Source organism: Bufo bufo, chromosome 8 (assembly GCF_905171765.1).
Source record: "Bufo bufo chromosome 8, aBufBuf1.1, whole genome shotgun sequence".
Classification (NCBI taxonomy): domain Eukaryota; kingdom Metazoa; phylum Chordata; class Amphibia; order Anura; family Bufonidae; genus Bufo; species Bufo bufo.
Window position 1 is genome coordinate 126,251,359 of NC_053396.1, and position 20,140 is coordinate 126,271,498.

General features: G+C 47.0%; 2 protein-coding genes across 3 annotated transcripts in view; one reads left to right on the forward strand and one right to left on the reverse strand.

Moving 5' to 3' along the window:
• Positions 1–217: 217 nt before the first annotated feature.
• PSMD10 (proteasome 26S subunit, non-ATPase 10) lies at positions 218–10,623 on the reverse strand. Its single transcript, XM_040404877.1, has 5 exons — positions 10,472–10,623; positions 6,264–6,362; positions 5,151–5,297; positions 2,235–2,401; positions 218–757 (listed from the first exon to the last, which is right to left on the reverse strand). Exons 1-5 carry the CDS (start codon positions 10,586–10,588, stop codon positions 604–606), a joined length of 684 nt encoding a protein of 227 aa, XP_040260811.1. The 5' UTR covers positions 10,589–10,623; the 3' UTR covers positions 218–603.
• Positions 10,624–10,779: 156 nt separating this feature from the next.
• The window catches only part of ATG4A (autophagy related 4A cysteine peptidase), a 60,759-nt gene continuing 51,398 nt past the window's right edge, over positions 10,780–20,140 (forward strand). Inside the window, exon 1 of one of the 2 annotated variants that reach the window (XM_040404876.1) lies at positions 10,780–10,826. In XM_040404876.1, the coding sequence (XP_040260810.1) occupies positions 10,817–10,826 (10 nt within the window). In that variant the 5' untranslated portion in view covers positions 10,780–10,816. Of the gene's footprint in view, positions 10,827–10,878; positions 11,078–20,140 lie in introns of those variants that run through there. The other variant, XM_040404875.1, reaches the window with a different exon arrangement.

The window sequence follows — 20,140 nt, forward strand, 5'->3', positions numbered from 1 at the left end:
ATAGAACATGTCCTTTTCTTTTCTGCAGCCAAGGAGAAGAATAGGCATTTCTATCATAGTGCCGGCCATGTGTGGTCCGCAAAATGCAGAACGCAAATGACCGGTGTCCATGCTTTGCGGACCGCAAAACACTTGCGGACGTGTGAATGCACCCTTAAGAAAAGGACATGCTCTATAATATGCAAAATGGAAATGTGGATGCAGGCTCTTTTTTTTGCAGACCAATAGAATTAAAATTGGTCCATGTGCAATCCACAAAAAAATTTAAATAAAAATGCGGGTCAGACATGGAAAAATAAGTGCTAAAACAGAAAGTGACAGTCTGCAGAGACTAAAACTTAACCCTGTAGGACAAAATAGCTGAATATGATTTTTAGACCAAAATAAGTAAAATGCAATCATAAAAACAATTGTCCCCAAAAGGTGTTCATAGCCCATAAGAGGTTCTAAGAGCCTTATACAAATCTATAAAAGCAGAGAACTTGTTGGTGTGATTCTGTAAAAGTATCCAAACTAGTTTTAACATATAACACAAAGAACAGACCATGTGATGGAAAATATATAAGTTACAGATGTGGCAGTTTAACATTTGTGCAAAAGTAACTAGCCCTCTACTATCCTTCTTAGCAGTGCCCCCAGTCCTCCTCTAGCTACTTGTAGGGGCGTCTTCTCATCTTTGTTCTCTATATAAATACTTGCTCCATGTTCTACCAAGAACTTGGCTTCCTCCGTTCGCTCCTCATCACAGGCAAGATGACTGAAAGAGACAATAAATGGATTATCTACAGGACTGTTCATAATGAGAGTAGATTGTAAGCCCTTATACCAGTTTGTAACTTGCTTTGTTCATGCTTATTGTACTTGCTTTTTATTATTACTACCAGAAGGACCCGGCTTCGCTCGGGTATATTTCATCTATTTCATTTAATGTTTGTGTGCGTTGTTAAAAGATATCAACACTATCCACTATAACAGTGACCTTTACAGCGCCCTGCCCCCTAAACAGTGACATCCACAGCCCCCCACCCCTTAACACTGACCCCCCCCCCCCACAGTACCCTATCCCTTAAAATTGGACCTCCACAGCAGCCCACCCCCTTAACTTTGACCCAGTGAGTTTCACAGCACACCACCCCCTTGACAGTGACCTCCACAGGGGCCCAACCCCTTAACAGTGGCCTTTACCGCAAGCTGCCCCTTAACACTGACCTCCATAGCGGATCATGACCCTTAACTATGACCTCCACAGCAGCCTGCCCCTAGGGTGGCCAGAGGTGCAGTTTTAGGCCGGACAGTCCGGCTTTCAGACTCCCTGTCCTCTGTCCGGTGCAGGGCCTGGACGGACACAAGGATGTCCTTTTGAACAGCTCACTCTCAGACAGCAGCACTGTACTGTCTGAGTGTGAGCTTCAGGGAGAAAGTCACCATCCCTCCCACCCCTGCAACTGACAGAAGTTGATTTTTAACTTCATTTTTTCAATCCCTATTGGCTGAGGGGTGATGGCATGGCCTACCCGAATTGGGGGCGTAGAAGTTGATTTTTAATGAATTTTTTTTTTATCCCAGTCGGCTGAGGATTGGGAGGGGGCGTGGCTTATCGGGACCTAGAAGTTGATTTTTAACTTCATTTTTTCAATATCTGTCAGCTGAGTGGTAGGGGCGTGGCCTAACTGGATCGGGGGCATGTCCTTTTGAACAGGATTTAAGGAAAGATCACCAGAATTGAACACTTTGAGCTTCATACTTAAAGGGGTTCTCCAACACCATATTTTTCAATGAATTTACACCATAAATGCATGTACATATGTGGGGCTGCAGTGTATCTGTGGGTATGCAACAGCAGAAAAATTCACACCAAGTGGTGCTGTTTTGTTGCAGAATTCCTTGCAGAAATGAAGCGAATTTGCCACAGATTTTACCCTAAAGGATTAATTAAACGGCAGAAATCTACTATGTAAATTGACATACTGCAGATTAAATATCCAAGTTATGTACAGATTCAGCATTATATAAAATGTCATCCACTTTGCTGTTACTGTAAATGGTGCATATTTTCTGTACGCAGTTCTGCTGCGGAAACGCTGTAGCATTTATGCCACGTGTGGTCGTACCATAAAGTTGCCAAAAACACAGTGATAAATCTGCTCCTAACTAGTTGTAGACCATTTCATATTACAATATATCTTACAAAAAGCGATCAGGCTCCAGAAGTATATTCCATGGCAAGTACTTACAGAGGAGTATTCCCTTCAGTGTCTTGTATGTTTGTTGAGGCTTTGTGTTTTAGGAGGAGTTCTACGATTTTCAGGTTGCCTTTGGACGCAGCACGATGCAGAGGTGTGGACTCCAGTTTGTCCTTTGCATCGGGAGAAGCACCATTTTCAAGGAGCAAAACTGCAATCTGCAAACAGAGATATTTGAGACATGTCACATCAAACAAATAATATGCACAGAAATATATTGTAGCTCAAAAACTTAGCTTTTTCCCTTTGGCAGAGTGGTCGCAGGGTTGCACTTGTTTGGCTGACTGCTATCTCCTCCAACCCCCTCTCCCCCTTCATTCACTCAACTTGGCCAAGCATGCATGTGTTCTAAATGGGGAGAGGGGAAGTAACCGCAGGCAGCTCTGTTTGGTGGCTTCTGAGAGCAAAAGGATCAGGCGTGTTGAAATCCAACTGCCTGATCCTTCTCTTTCAGAGGAGACTTGGAAGATGGTTGGCTGGTCTCACCAAAATCTAATGTATATGGCCAGCAGACAGATCTACTCTATTGTTAGAGGTCTAGATAAGGCAGAACCGTAATGCTGGATGCTTATACGCCCCAACCAGCCACTAATTATCGGGAAAGAAGCGCTCCTTCCCAGGAATTCCCCTGCTCGTCAGTGGAGGATAAGAGCTGCATTTACATGCAGCGATCGCCTCCAAAGTAAGAGGACGAGTGATGGCTACTGCGGTCGCTCGTCCTCATACAGCTGCATTGTTTCTGGTCTGCAGATCGCTGTTTACACCTCATGATCTGCGGGCCAGAAATGATAATTTTGGTGTCAACAACTGTTCAATTTTCTGTACATTAGATGGGTAAATTAACGGAAATGAGTGTGCATAAGAACATGCATGCCCGATCTGACCATTTACTCCCAGTCACTGGATGTACATGAAGCACAAGGCACACATGCAATGTAGGCGAAATGTGCGTGTCTGCGATACTGCTGTCCTAGGGAATTAATTCATTTTTGATTTGCTACAAATAACTCACTTAAAGGGGTTGTTTCACGTCAGCAAATGGCATTTATCACATAGACAAAGTTAATACAAGGCACTTACTAATGTATTGTCATTGTCCATATTGCCTCCTTTGCTGGCTGGATTCATTTTTCCATCACGTTATACACTGCACGTATCCAGGAGTTATGGCCACCACAGCAGCGGAGACACAGGGTGGCCAGGATAGGAGCTGCTGCCTATGAGCGTTACCAACGGTCCCGCCCACCAGAGAGACCGGTGCATTTTCCTATAGTGTGCAAGCACGACCACCACTGCTGGATTGTAGGGTGGTCATAACCCCTGGATACGAGCAGTGTATAATATGATGGAAATATGAATGAAGCCAGCAAAGGAGACAATATTGATAATAACAATACATTAGTAAGTGCCTTGTATTCCCTTTCACTACATGATAAATGCCATTTGCTGAAGTGACAACTAGGGCTGCAACGATTAATCGACTATCGCCGCCCGATCTGCCTGTTACCTGAGCTTCATTGTAAGGTAATAAAGATGCGCTGAGTAAAAGTTATTGCCAGAATAGTCTGCTGTGAGCAGCGGGGACGGGGCTGTTATTGGGAGGGGGATCTGTGTATGGCACTGTTATGGGGAGGGGGATCTGTGCCATCCACAGATCGCCCTCCCCATAACAGCGCCATCCACAGATCGCCCTCCCCATAACAGCGCCATCCACAGATCGCCCTCCCCATAACAGCGCCATCCACAGATCGCCCTCCCCATAACAGCGCCATCCACAGATCGCCCTCCCCATAACAGCGCCATCCACAGATCGCCCTCCCCATAACAGCGCCATCCACAGATCGCCCTCCCCATAACAGCGCCATCCACAGATCGCCCTCCCCATAACAGCGCCATCCACAGATCGCCCTCCCCATAACAGCGCCATCCACAGATCGCCCTCCCCATAACAGCGCCATCCACAGATCGCCCTCCCCATAACAGCGCCATCCACAGATCGCCCTCCCCATAACAGCGCCATCCACAGATCGCCCTCCCCATAACAGCGCCATCCACAGATCGCCCTCCCCATAACAGCGCCATCCACAGATCCCCCTCCCCATAACAGCGCCATCCACAGATCCCCCTCCCATAACAGCGCCATCCACAGATCCCCCTCCTATAACAGCGCCATCCACAGATCCCCCTCCCATAACAGCGCCATCCACAGATCCCCCTCCCATAACAGCGCCATCCACAGATCCCCCTCCTATAACAGCGCCATCCACAAATCCCCTCCATAACAGTGCCATCCACAGATCCCCCTCCTATAACAGCGCCATCCACAAATCCCCTCCATAACAGTGCCATCCACAGATCCCCTCCATAACAGCGCCATCCACAGATCCCCCATAATAGAGTCATCCACAGATCCCCCATAATAGAGTCATCCACAGATCCCCCCATAACAGCGCCATCCACAGATCCCCCCATAACAGTGCCATCCACAATTTGTTGTAATATGGCCTTTGAACATAATTTTTCAAGTAAAATCATATAAACCTCTTTGTTTTGTGATTTTGTTTCCCCCCCCCCCGATTAAATTATCGACAACTAATCGATTATTCATATAATCGTTAACTGCAGCCCTAGACACAACCACTTTAATGATATAACTAATGTGCTGCAACAGAAATGAATAAATGTTACAGTCACATACTGATTCTTCAGTCCGGGCTACCAGGGCACAAGTCTTTCTGTGCATGCGCAAGAAAATATGAAAGTATTTCAGTCGACTGATACTTCTTTGTTTAGCGCTGGTACTTTTCTGATAAAATCATGAGAAAAACGTGGCACTTATATCTCGGCACCGTTTGAAGTAGTGACTTTATTTGGTATAACAGATGGTTATCGATGTGTTAATGATACCTCGTGCTTGTTCTTAGAGGCGGCATAGTGCAGGGGTGTGCAGCCGTTCTGATTGGTTGCATTCACTTGCGCCCCTTTCCCAATCAGGGCTCCGACTATATCGGTGCGTCCTGCAGAAGCGGCAATGTGAAGAGGCGTCCACCCTGCCTGGGAGAGAGAAAGCAAACACTTGTAAAACATACTGTGATCTCTTGCCTCGCAAGGCCATGACGGATCTGCCTGCTCTGGTTAAAGGGGTTGTTCAGTTCTTGTAGAAGGAAAAAAAATGAGCTGTGAATATTATAAAGAAAAACTAAACACTACTCATTACTAGTGTTGAGCGAACTTGTGTTTTAAGTTCGGCGTCTAAAGCTCGGGTTATCGAAGTATCCCGTTATGGATTCCGCTACCACGGACCATAACGGAATTTAGAATCCATAACGGGATACTTCGATAACCTGAACTTTAGACGCCGAACTTAAAACACAAGTTCGCTCAACACTACTCATTACTTCAATTCAGCTGATTCGGCGCAGCTGCTCTGGTGGTAAAAGCCCGCTACGGCGTGCTGTGACCAGTGAGGTGACTGATTGGCTGCAGCAGCCATGTGCCGAAATACTGGCAGTGTGTTGCAGGATAAAACTTACCAGGAAAGATTAAAGGACCTTAACATGTATAGCTTGGAAGAAAGACGAGACAGAGGGGATATGATAGAAACTTTTAAATACATAAAGGGAATCAACAAGGTAAAAGAGGAGAGAATATTTAAAAGAAGAAAAACTACCACAAGAGGACATAGTTTTAAATTAGAGGGGCAAAGGTTTAAAAGTAATATCAGGAAGTATTACTTTACTGAGAGAGTAGTGGATGCATGGAATAGCCTTCCTGCAGAAGTGGTAGCTGCAAATACAGTGAAGGAGTTTAAGCATGCATGGGATAGGCATAAGGCCATCCTTCATATAAGATAGGGCCGGGGGCTATCCATAGTATTCAGTATATTGGGCAGACTAGATGGGCCAAATGGTTCTTATCTGCCGACACATTCTATGTGTCAACAAACGCTGCCAGGGAACTGCTGGAGCACCTGCGCAGGATGGTAGTAGAGGTTATTCTAGTGGTAGAGGTTCAACTTACATCATCTTTGTCATCAACATGTACGCCTAGTTTAAGTAAATAGTCAGCCACTTCTGTCTGCCCTGCAGAACATGCCCAGTGCAGGGGTGTCCTGTCATCCTAGAAAGATAAAAACAGTTGTTTCGTCTAAAATGATAGTTCAAATAATGTTTATAATAAAAACAATGTCAAGATATTGCCCCGTCCATGTGGATTTTGGTGTGGACTGCACTGCGTTTCCGTTCTCCATAAGGGCTCTTTCACACTTGTGGCAGGACGGATCCGACATGCTATTCACCATGTCGGATCCGTCCTGCCGCTATTTCGCCGTGCCGCCGCTCCGTCCCCATTGACTATAATGGGGACAGGGGCGGAGCTCCGGCACAGCACGGCGGTGCACGGCGAAAGCCGCCGGACATGCAGGACTTTTTAGTCCGGCGGCTTTCGCTGTGCACCGCCTTTCTGCGCCGGAGCTCCGCCCCCATTATAGTCAATGGGGACGGAGCGGCGGTCCGGCGAAATAGCGGCAGGACGGATCCGACATGGTGAATAGCATGTCGGATCCGTCCTGCCGCAAGTGTGAAAGAGCCCTTATCCATGTAAAAATCTGTACGTGTTCCACGTAGATTTTGTTGCGGATTTACCCCAGATTAGGCAAACCCCCTCCCCTTCCTGGGCAGACCTGCAAAGGGAAGCATACTTAATGGGCCTCTGTCAGCAGATTTGTACCTATGAAACTGCCTGACCTGTTACATGTGCTCCTGGCAGCTAAAGACATCTGTGTTGGTCCCATGTCCATATGTGGCTGCATTACTGAGAAAAATGATGTTTTAATATATGCAAATGAGCCTCTAGGAGCGACGGGGGCGTTGCCGTTACACCTAGAGGCTCCGCTCTCTCTGCAACTACCACGCCCACTGCACTTTGACAGGGCCAGGCAGTGTAAATATGATCACACCTGGTCCTTTCAATCAAAGTGCAGATGTAGAGGCAGTTGCAGAGAGAGCAGAGCCTCTCGGTGTAATGACAACGCCCCCGTTGCTCCTAGAGGCTCATTTGCATATATTAAAACATAATTTTTCTCAGCAATGCGGGCACATATGAACATGGGACCAACACAGATGCCTTCAGCTGCCAAGCGCACATGTAACAGGTCAGCCAGTGTCATAGGTACAAATCTGCTGACATATGCCCTTTAGCTGCTTCCCAACACTGGCTTTTGCACTCTCCAGCCTCTGCTGCTCCGCTTGGGTCCCTGGATGTAAACTTCCTTTTTGACCCTGCTGCAGCCAATTGCTGGCCGCAGCAGTGATCTGATCCCCTTGCGTCATGAAAAATGATGACGTGATACAAGGGAAGCAGGTCACCACTGTAGCCAGTGATTGGAGTCAAACCGGAAGTTTACGGATTACAATAGGGACGTTCGGGTCGGCAGCCCCGGGCCCAGCACCACTGGGGGGCCCAACGCTGACCTGAATGCCCACATACTGCGGCGGGGCACGAGAGCGCATAGTTCCCTGCCCCGCTGCCGATCACCGCCATAGGCTTCAGGCTTATGCGGTAGTGAAATCCCGGCGCAAGTGTGCGTGATTACATCATCGTGCGCGCCTGTGCCGGGACGCAGTGAAGTGTCCACGCCTGCCATCGCGAGCCTGGACATAGTTGAATATTTAGCTTTTAGGTTTTTATTTTATGTGCCAACTTTGGGGGACATGGGGGAAGGGACACACAGGTGGACATGTGAAGAGACATCGGAGGCAAATTATTATGGGAGGGATGGCAGTGTGGGGGCAAATGGCTGTGTGGGGGAAACTACTGTGCGGGGGAAACTACTATGTGGGGCAAATTACTATGTGGGGGGGCAAATTACTATGTGGGGGGGCAAATTACTATGTGGGGGGGCAAATTACTATGTGGGGGGGCAAATTACTATGTGGGGGGGCAAATTACTATGAGAGGGATGGCAGTGTGGGGGCAAATGGCTGTGTGGGGGAAACTACTGTGCGGGCAAATTACTATGTGGGGGGGGGGGACAAATTACTATGGGGGGGCAAATTACTATGGGGGGGATGTGTGGGGGAAATTACTATATGGGGCAGTGTGGGGGGCCTTGCTATTGGGGAGGCACTGTAGGGGCAATTCTATTATTTTGGGGGACACTATACAGAGATTATTACCTGGAGCACAATATAGGGTGTTATTATTACTGGGGCACGCTAGGGGACATTTGGGGTAATTTATCAAACTGGTGTAAAGTAGAACTGGCTTAGTTGCCCATAGCAACCAATCAGATCTTACCTTTCATTTTTAACAGCTCTTTTGGAAATCCAGTTCTACTTTACACCAGTTTGATAAATGACCCCAATTATGTCTATTAGGGTCACTATTTTTTCAGCAGTATAGTACCTGGGACAATGGGGAGCACAACGGGCACAGTATTGGGGGTGGCAGCAGGATGACACTGTGGGGACACCAGGATGGGGGGGTTGATGGAAAAATTGAGAAATCTAACATGTCTGTGTTACAAACTCTGTAGAGACGAGATGCGGCTGAAAGAATTAGCCATGGTGTTCTGGGTCTAACGGAGGAGAAGAGGAAAGAGGAGGTCCACATGACAGGAGATGTCCCTGGATGTAAGAGGTATGTGGTGCTGTATTCTCCTCCATGTCTTTTTTATTATAATTATATGCATTTTAAATTTGGTGACCACATTTTTTAGTTTAGGAGCCAATTTGGGGTATTTATTTTTAGTCTGGAGATGTCATATGGCCTAAGAAGAGACTGTGGCGCTCACGAAGCACCGCAGCCTCTTCATCCAAAAATAATCAACTAAAATGGAGGGAGGGGCCCAGGTTGGGTAGACAGCCCCGGGCATATCATGCACTTAATCCGCCCCTGGACCAGAGTGGAGCAGCAAAGGCTGAAGCGCGCAGGAACAGTTTAGTATGCTTCCCTTTGCAGGTCTGCCAACCCCCCTCAAATGTGCACAACCTGTTTAAAGGGGTTATCCAGGAAATGATAATGATGGCCTATCCTCAGGATAGGTTATCATTATCACATTGGCGGTATTCCCACCGATCAGCTGCGCTCACCGGAGCTCTAACCAAGCATAGTGCCGTACATTGTATAGCAGCTCAGTCCCATTCACTTCAATGGGGCTGACCTGCAACTAGGCCACGTGGCTGCTGCATGGTGACGTCACATGTCCTAGGTAGAGGTCGTTGTGCTCACAAAGCGCTGGCCTCTTCTAACAGCTGATTGGTGTGGGTGCGAGGCCCCCCACCAATCTGATACTATTGACCTATCTGGACGATGTCATCAATATTATTTCCAGGATAACCCTTTAAGCCTCTTTCACACGTCCGTGATGACATTCGTGACCAGATGGTCAGTGGTTCATCTGTGAAGGTGTCCATGAAGGATCAGTGCTTGGTCCGTGTATCTGTTCTTTGCTTTCAATGTCCGTATTCCACAGACACTGCCAGGCTGAAAATTTATTTCCAGAGCATCTTCTAGCAACAATCCGTGAAAACCACAGACCAAAGACGGGTGGCATCTGAGGTTTTTACGGACCCATAGACTATAATGTGCGGGAGGAATCCATAATCAAGGAGAAAGGTCATGCTTCTGTGGTCATATGTGAAAACATATATTAGATTCAATGAGTACATGTGCTGTCTGCGGAGACCACGGACAGCACATGTACGTGAATCACTGAAGTGTGAAAGTCCTTTGTGTACAACCACACGTGGCGTAAAATACAGCGGAAAAGTCTGCACAGGTCAATTTACGCTGCTAATTTTTTTACGCATCGCTTGTGAAAACTTCACTTTGCTGGTACGGTACCAGGGGTGCACCTACCCTTTCTGCTGCCCGAGGCGAAAACTGAAATGGCACCTCCCCCCTCCCCAATGCCAATTTAACGTAACCCCTTCCCTTCTGCCCATGGCCCTTCGGCTGCCCCCCTCTTGCCCCTACCTGGTGCTGCCTGAGGCGAACCCCTCACCTGGCCTCATTGGTGGTGCACCCCTGCACAGTACCATGCATGAAAATCGGTGACATGTCCCTCATATGTGACCCCATCCCATGTGTGAACCCAACTCATCCCATTTCCTGACCCATGAAGACATGGGGTCATCTGTAGGTTCTGGTTCAGAGCATGCTGAGACTAGTAGTTCCACTGCAGCTGGGGGGGACACAAGTAAGTGCCTCTCACATGTTAGACTCACCTGGTCTGTCCTGCTGGCCAGAGACTTGTCTGCTAGGACCCTGCTCCTCAGCTCGTCCAGCCGCCCCCCGTACGCCAGGTTACACACCTCCACATCAGACACTCTCACCTCCTCCATGCTGACAAAGGGAAAGAAGTCGCCTGCGGCCGCCAGCCTATCGCCGGCTTCCAAAACTCTGACGTCAAAACCTGGGTTTGAAAGTAGCACAATGAGCTATGGGAATTGTAGTTTTTCTTCGCCAAAGTACAGGCGAGCTAGACTTGCTATAGACTGCATTTCCCAGAGAGCATTGCGCCCACTGTTGTTGTGGACTAGACTGCGCCGGTCCCTGGGTGACAGGGCAGGATGGAGGCCGGTAAGTTCTTCACTCCAAAACGTCCTCCCATAGTGTGTAAGTGAAGGAATAAGTCCTGCAAGTGTGAACTGGAGTGGTGCCGGGGATTCAGGGGCCCGAGGTGGGCTTTGTGGCCCCTTGTGCCCAGTTCTCTGCTATTGTTGTTCACAGACTCCAGTTACCTTATTGTTTCCTTGACTGTTGTCACTTGTGTCTAGTGAGAATGTGTGACATTATGTCTGTGGAGCAGCTGCCGCAGAACCTCTTGGAAGGTAAGTCTGCTGCACCTTCCCTCCAACTTTTCCTTTTGCAGGATTATGCAGCCCTATGGTGGAGCGGTGTACAACTCCCAGGCGTGGTGATGTCATAAAGCAGTGTGCGCTGTAAAAGTGGCGGTGATCGTCAGTCACGTGGTCGGTGACTTAAAGATGAGAAAGTGTCAGGACCCTTCATAAGGATGGCGCTAGTGCCGAGTACTGTTTCTTCAATGTAGTAATGCCCCAAATCCCTCGTGCTGCCACTGTGGGGGCGAGAAAATGGGGATGCCATATCCTTTTGTGTCAGAAAAACGGACTTATTGCAGTAATAAATCCCTCAATCCGTCTGCAGAGCATCCAGTACTAGCAGCGGCCGTCTGACACCGCTGTACAAACCTAGCGCTTCGTGCAATCCACAACATTCAAATCGCAGCACCAATGTTACGGACCAGCGAGCGTGGACCCACTGTGCCGACTGTGTGGCTTTGGGCTAAAGGCGTTATTCTGGTGCTCCCCTGGTATGCACCTTTTAACCCCCATATAGGGATCTGGCGTTCGCTGCAGGGAAGCAACCGCTACCTCTTGTGATAGTCCTTGGAGGCTGACCTATGGGGTGCACCAGAAGCTCAGGATACAGAAAACGGACCAAAAACTCAGGAAACCTGCAGGGACAGTCAGGATAAACAGGCAGGCAGGGTGATACGGAAGGTACAGACGAGGCGGGCAAACTGGATACTCGGCAGTAAGGCAGTCGGACAGATCTGAAACTGAAAGGGCAGGTACAAGCTGGAGCACAGACAGGAACAGGATAGAGGAACGCAGGATAAACGTGGGTAAATCACAATAGCACAAGACTATCAGAACACCTTTGCTGGTCACAAGGGGACCTCTGTCTGGAGAGGTTGCCTAAGATACCCAGGGACCCTCAGCAGGGGCGTAGCTAACGGCTCATGGGCCCTGGTGCAAGAGTTCAGCTTTGGCCCCTCTTCCCTCAGTGCGTTGTGTGTCTTCTTATGTGTCACAAGGGTCTTTGGGCCCACTCAGGCTCCTGGGCCCGGTAGCGACTGCTACCTCTGCACCCCCTATAGCTACGCCCATGACCCTCAGCTGTTGGCTGGGGAAGTATTTGAAAGCACGCACACTGGCCGTTTAAGCGGTCATGGGTGAGCACGTGCCCTAAGGAGACAGACCTGAGCACAAGGCAGCAGCATGGTGAGTAGCGTGGATATCATACCTGCAGGGGACAGCACGGCAGCAGCGAACATAGGCAGATGACCTAAGAACCAAGAAGGACAAGCCACTAGGTTAGGCAAATTGTGTAGCAGGTGTCGCTAAGATCTGCAGCACCTAGCTCCAATCTGTGGCATGTGGGAGGGGCATAAAAGCCAGATTGAAAACAAAGATTTTTAGCCAAATAAAAACCTCAAAGGTTGGACTAAGTCACGTGGAATGATTTTGTGATGCCTCCTGTTTGTGGACGTGCCAGTCATCACCACTTTTCACAAATTGAGAAGGACAAAATCCTTCAACTAAGAAACCTTGGTTTATCACTCCGCCAGATCAGAATGATAGGTCCAGATGTCAGCACTGTTGGAGGTTGCATGTCCCAGTGGTTGGGAGAACAAGGACTACTTGAATGACAAAAAGAGGTGCACCGATAAGACTTGTAAGGAAACCGCAGCACTCTCTTGTCTTCAGTATTCAAAGGTTTATTCACCAATACAATGCGACGTTTCGACCAGTGAGGTCTTTCTCCGGAGAAAGACCACACTAGTCGAAACGTCGCATTGTATTGGATACTGAAGACAAGAGAGTGCTGCGGTTTCCTTACAAGTCTTATCTATGTCTGGGGGAGCTTCGGACTGGCTCCCAACACGGCTGGCACCACCACATAAAGGACCGCTATACTGTTTGTCGTTGTGCTGCTACACCCTTTTTCCCTTTCAGAAAGAGGTGCACAGAGATGATGGCATGTAGTGATCCATTCGGTTCCACAAGTGAAACTGGATGTCACATCCAAAACCTAGTCTTCCCTTGTATACAAAGGTTTTGAGACTGACACAAATTTTGGTTTTCATAGATTTTGCTGGTTCAGTGTTTTGAGATCTTTTTGTCAGATGTTTCTATGGTGTACTGAAGTACAATTATAAGCATTTCATAAATGTTTACATTTTATCGACAAATCTATCAAGTTTATGCAAACAGTTATTCTGATTACCTGATTGGAGTCGGGAAGGAATTTTTTATTCCCCTAAAGTGAGGAAAATTGGCCTCTACCTCACAGGTTTTTTTTGCCTTCCTCTGGATCAACTTGCAGGATGACAGGCCGAACTGGATGGACAAATGTCTTTTTTTGGCCTTATGTACTATGTTACTATGTTACTCAATATTTCCAGTGTTGACCCTTCTTTTTCAAGACTTCATCAGTTTGCCCTGGCATGCTGGATATCAGACTGGGCCAGATCCTGACTGATGGCAACCTATTCTTGCTTAATAAGAGCTTGGACTTAACTACAATTTTTATGTTTTTATTTGTCCACCTGTTTTTTGAGGATTGACCACAGGTTCTCTGTAGGATTAAGATCTGTGTCATTTCCCGGCCATGGACCCAAAATTTCAATGTTTTGTTCACTGAGCCCCTTAGTTCGCACTGTTTCCTTGTGACATAGTTCTCTATCATGCTGGAAGAAGCATTGTTCATCACCAAGTTCCTCTTGGATTGTTGGCTGAAGTTGTTCTTGGAGGATGTTTGATCCCATTATTTAGTGTTCTTAGGCAAAATTGTGAGTGAGCCCACTCACTTGGATGAGAAGCAACACCACGCATGAATGGTCTCAGGATGCTTTACTGTTGGCATGACACAGGACTCGCTACAATCATATTTCCAGATGTCCCAAACAGTCGCAAAATGTCATTCTGTCCTTCATGTTTTTCTTCATCCGATAAATGGCTGATAATTAGGTGCAATCTTACAAGCAGCAATGTCCTTGCATGTGAAGCCCTTTTAATGCAAACCAATGAGGGAGGTAACCATAGTTACCAGAAGAAGACCCCCCCCATCCTTTTTTAAAGCAAGTAGTCTGCTCTTCTAATTATGAATCCATCTTACCTGCCTATGCTTTATAATGGTCTTCGTTTCATTTTGATAGAGGGCATCTTTGTTGAGAATTCACCTTTTTATTTTCTGCTAATTCACCCCTGGGTGGTCGGGAATGAAAAGGAGCAGTAGGCTAATACGTTTTGAAAAGGGTATTTCTGATAAATGATGGTATTTGGGGAAAGAGAAATAACAGCGATATCTTTTGGGTGGGATACATTTATATTAGTGCCACAACCCCTTTAAAGAGAACCTTTCACCCATTATTACACTATGAACTAAGTATACAGACATGGAGAGCGGCGCCCGGGGATCTCACTGCACTTACTATTATCCCCGAGCGTCGCTCCGTTCTCCTGCTATGCCCTCCGGTATCTCCGCTCACTAAGTTATAGTAGGCGGAGATTCCAGTCACTAAGTTATGGTAGGCGGAGTCTGCCCTTGTTCTGCTCTAGCGCTGGCCAATCGCAGCGCAGAGCTCACAGCCTGGGAGGTTATTTTCTCCCAGGCTGTGAGCTCTGCAATGCGATTGGCCAGCGCTACAGAAGAACAAGGGCAGACTCCGCCTACCATAACTTAGTGAACGGAGATACCGGAGGACATAGCAGGAGAACGGAGCGGCGCCCGGGGATAATAGTAAGTGCAGTGAGATCCCCGGGCGCCGCTCTCCATGTCTGTATAGTTAGTTCATAGTGTAATAATCGGTGAAAGGTCCTCTTTAAGGCTGATGCAAGAAGTCATATCTGACTGCAAATGTTTTACTCCATTGAAGTCTGGGAAATGGCACTTCTCGGTAGCACAATTTTCAATGGACTTAAAGGGGTTGTCCCATTTCAGACATTGGGAGCATATTGCTAGGATAACCCCCCAATGTCTGATACAGTCCTGATCAAAAGTTTAAGACCACTTGAAAAATGGCAAAAAATCATATTTAGTATGGCTGGATCTTAACAAGGTTCCAAGTAGAGCTTCAACATGCAACAAGAAGAAATGGGAGTGAGACAAAACCTTTTTGAGCATTCAATTTAATGAAAACAAGGAATAAACTGAAACAGGCTGTTTTTCAGCTGATCAAAAGTTTAGGACCACACCTCCAAAAAAACTCTAAACCCCCCCCCCCCCAAAACAGAAATCCAACTTCCAAACATGAACTCGGTAATGAGTAGCTCCGCCGTTATTGTTTATCACTACAAAAATTTGTTTCGGCATGCTTGATGCAAGCGTTTCCATGAGGTGAGTGGGAACATTTCTCCAAGTGGTGAAGACGGCCGCACGAAGGCCATCTACTGTCTGGAACTGTTGTCCATTTTTGTAAACTTCCCTTGCCATCCATCCCCAAAGGTTCTCAATTGGATTTAGATCAGGGGAACATGCAGGATGGGCCAAAAGAGTGATGTTATTCTCCTGGAAGAAGTCCCTTGTCCTGCGGGCATTGTGTACTGTAGCGTTGTCCTGTTGAAAAACCCAGTCGTTACCACACAGACGAGGGCCCTCAGTCATGAGGAATGCTCTCTGCAACATCTGGACATAGCCAGCGGCCGTTTGATGCCCCTGCACTTCCTGTAGCTCCATTGTTTCACTGAAGGAAAAAGCACCCCAGACCATTATGGCGCCCCCTCCACTGTGGCGCGTAGAAAACATCTCAGGTGGGATCTGCTTGTCATGCCAGTAACGTTGGAAACCATCAGGACCATCAAGGCTAAAAAAAATTCTCATCAGAGAATAAAACTTTCTTCCACCTTTGAATGTCCCATGTTTGGTGCTCTCTGGCAAAGTCCAAACGAGCAGTTCTGTGGCGTTCAAGGAGACGAGGTCTTTGAAGACGTTTTTTGTTTTTGAAGCCCTTCAGTCTCAGATGGCGTCTGATGGTTATGGGGCTGCAGTCAGCACCAGTAAGGGCCTTAATTTGGGTCGAGGATCGTCCAGTGTCTTGACGGACAGCCAATTGGATCCTCCGGCTCAGTGCTGCTAAAAAAAAATTGGGTCTTCCACTTCACTTTTTTGTTCCATAACCCTCAGGATCATTTAAGAAATTCCAAATGACTGTCTTACTGCTTCCCACCTCAGCAGCGATGGCGCGCTGTGAGAGACCCTGCTTATGCAGTTCAACAACCCAACCACGTTCAAAAAGGGAGAGTTTTTTTGCCTTTGCCATCACAACGTGTGACTACCTGACAGAAAATGACAATGAATCCACATCTTTGCACAGATTTGGCCTTTTTTAAGGCATGTGGTCCTAAACTTTGGATCAGCTGAAAAACAGCCTGTTTCAGTTTAATCGTTATTTTCAATTAATTGATCAAAAAATGTTTTGTCTCACTCCCATTTCTTCTTGTTGCATGTTGAAGCTCTACTTGGAACCTTGTTAAGATCCAACAATGTAAAATAAGATTTTTTGCCATTTTTCAAGTGGTCTTAAACTTTTGATCAGGACTGTATGTGCGATTTCCACCTCTGAGACCTGCACCTACCTTTTGAAAAGAGCCTTCAAAGTGAAGGAGGGCGCACCAAGCCTGCATGGCCACCCTCCTTTCATCTCTATGGGAGTGCTGGCTATTTCTGTCAACCCCATAGAAGTGAACGGAGCGGTGGCTGCTCCTGTGCGGTGCGCTTCCCATCCATTTCAATAGGACTAGAAATGAGTGGAGGGTGGCTGTGCATGTGCGGTGCCCCCTCCTTCACTTTGCGGGCTCTGTTCTAAAGATAGGTTCAGGTCCAAGAAGTGGGACCCGCACCTATCAGACCTATCCTAGCGATGTGCCCCCAATGTATGAGATGGGACAACCCCTTTAAGGGTCCATTCACATGTCCGTTATAACACTCAGTTTTTTCGGATCCATTAATTTCAATTGCCACTGCAAAAATGCGGACACCAATCATAGTGCTGTCCGAATCACGGAATCCGTTCCGTTTTCCTATGTTCGAGTATGCGGATCCTGAAAAAAAATTAAGCTTGTCCTACTTTCTGTCCGTTTTTCGGGTCCGTTGTCCATTCAAGTCAATGGATCCGCATAAATGCGGATGACATGCACAAAACCATCCGAATGTCATCTGATTTTGCGGATCCGTTGACAGGAAAATGGATGGGAAAAAAACCCCCAAAAAACGGAATAACGGAAACACGGAACGGATTCGGAAGCACTTTAGTAAAAAAACGGAAGGTTGTACTGAAAAACGGATCCGCAAAAAAAAAGAACGTTTATCTGGAAAGGTAAAAATACTGACATCTGAATGGACCCTTAAAGGTGATCTGTCACTAGATTTGTTGTATTAGAAACCAACCCAATGGTCTTCCATAAGTCAAGCAAAGTGACCCATTAGTTCTTGAGTGATTTGGTCAGTGTTTGATCAGTGATTGTGAGCCAAAACCAGAAGTGGATCCTACACAGAGATAAGGTAGAATGGAAAGATTTGCACCCGTTCTGTGTTTTTCACCCGCTCCTGTTTCTGGCTCACAATCACTGATGGAAACCACGGACCAAACACTGAAGTGTGAACTAGGCCTTATAGGGTAATGCTGTGTAAGGTGTGCCATCATCAGCACCATGATGTCATGTCCATACCACCACATTGTCCCTAGATCCTCGCTGGAAAAGCCCTTTAACATAAAATGAGCTGTAACGTAGTAATATTTTATCACAAAATGGTGAAAATTATAGCCATAATGGTACATTGGGTTGTAGTAGTTTCTCTGTGAATTTGTGAGGCATTTTGGTGTACATGGTACAGATAATGTGTTTCCTTCCCACTATGTGCATGCGTACCGTGGTCCCCTCAATGCACTATGTGCATGCGTACCGGGGTCCCCTCAATGCACTATGTGCATGCGTACCGGGGTCCCCTCAATGCACTTGCAGGAGGAAAGGGTCCATTACTCTGTAGTTTGGGAGTAGGGGTGTTCCTGTGCTGACACGTTCCCTTTAAAAGGGGTTCTTTGTGTTCTCCTGTATGTGTCAGGGTTAGTTTCGGGTAACGGCTGCTGGGGTGGTGGACATGGGTTCTGAAGATTCTTTGGTGCCCGGGTGAATTTTCCTAGGAGCCCATATATTTCAGGCATAGCCATAGTAGAAGAGGCCACTGCTATGTCATCAGTGTGGAGATAGCAGCGTCCGTATACGGTAATGTGCTACGGTGGTATGTATTTTATACAGATATGTCTCACCAGGATATTACTTTACATCTGAAAACACCACTGTGGTTAGTCATTAGGCAGTAATTCGAGAAGCAACTTGTGACAATTTATATTCATGTCACCTAAAAGACGGGCAGCAAGCCCTGGAATCCGTCATATTCTCATTCCTATTGGTAAAGCCAAGCAAATGGTTCCACAAGCCTGCGTCATAACCAAGAACATAACTATGCCATAATATTATTATTCTTCACATTACTCCTGATGTTTGTACTGCTTTTTTCCAGCCCCTATCTACTGCTGTTACAGTGAGGGCTCTTTGACACGAGCGGATCCTGAAATAATTATAGCAGTGCAACTGGAGCAATGAATAGGGAACTCTCTGGAAGGATGGAACTGAGCATGTGCAACCTCTTCCGTGGTTGGACGTTCACATTACTATACAGGGGCACCAGGGGGCGCCATTATAATAAAGAGAATATCACCCAACTGTAACATTTTTGTAACTGAACGTAAATTACGAATGTAACTAGTTTTTCATGCTGAATTGTAATTTAAAAAAAATGACTGGTGGTGTAACCCCTTTAGGACAGGTAAACCTACGGTGAACAGCTGACGCCTGGGACAGCTTCATTCTAAGGCCTATTGCACACGACCGTATGGCTTTTTCAGTGTTTTTTGTTCCGTTTTTTGTTTCAGTTTCTGTTCCGTTTTTCCGTATGGCATATACAGCATACAGTAATTACATAGATAAAATTGGGCTGGGCATAACATTTTCAATAGATGGTTCAGCAAAAAACAGAACGGAAACGGAAGACATACGGATGCATTTCCGTATGTGTTCCGTTTTTTTGCGGCCCCATTGACTTGAATGGAGCCACGGAACATGATTTGCGGGCAATAATAGGACATGTTCTATCTTTAAACGGAACAGAAATACGGAAACGGAATGCATACGGAGTACATTCTGTTTTTTTTTGCGGTACCATTGAAATGAATGGTTCCAGATACGGACCGTATACGGAACGCAAAAAACGGCCAGTAAACGGGGAAAAAAAAACGGTCGTGTGCAGGAGGCCTAAGGGTGTATTCATACGACTATGGTGTAACAGTGCCTGTGCTGTGGACCGCATGTCCGCAAAACACAGGCATCGGCCGTGTCAACTCTGTGCTGCGGTGACTTGAATGGGTCCACGATCCGCAACATACGGCAAAAGATAGGACGTGATTTATCTTTTGCGGAGTGGAGGGAGGGATCGTAAACCCATGGAAAAACACTCTAAGCGTTTCCATGGGCTTTCGGGTCCGTGCCTTGCCTGGCAAAAGTTAGGACATGTCCTATCATTTGGTGTGTGTTGCAGATCGCAGACCCATTCAAGTCAGTGGGTCCACACCACAATGTGGAGTTCACACAGCCACTGCCTGTGTTTTGCGGTTTGAGGTCTGCAACATGGGCACGGCTAGAGCACGGTCGTGTAACTGCACTCTAAGAGAGGATTTCCAGCTGGGACATGCTCATTATTGAAATACATTAAAGAAGGTCTCCGGGCTTTTAATATTGATGACCTATTCTCAGGATAGGTCATCAATATCAGATCGGCGGGGGTCCGACACCCAGCACTGCCACTGATCAGCTGTATGAAAGGAAGGCGTGTGCACGTGCCGTCTCCCTTCTCTCTTCCTGCTCGCCTTAGACATAGCAGCAGTGAGCAGGAAGAGAAAAGGGAGACGGCACGTGCACAGTACGCGCGCCTTCCCTTAAGGCTCCATTCGGACGTCCGTAGTGCATTGCGGATCCGCAATCCACCCGGCCGGTACCCCCATAGAAATGCCTATTGCGGACAAGAATAGG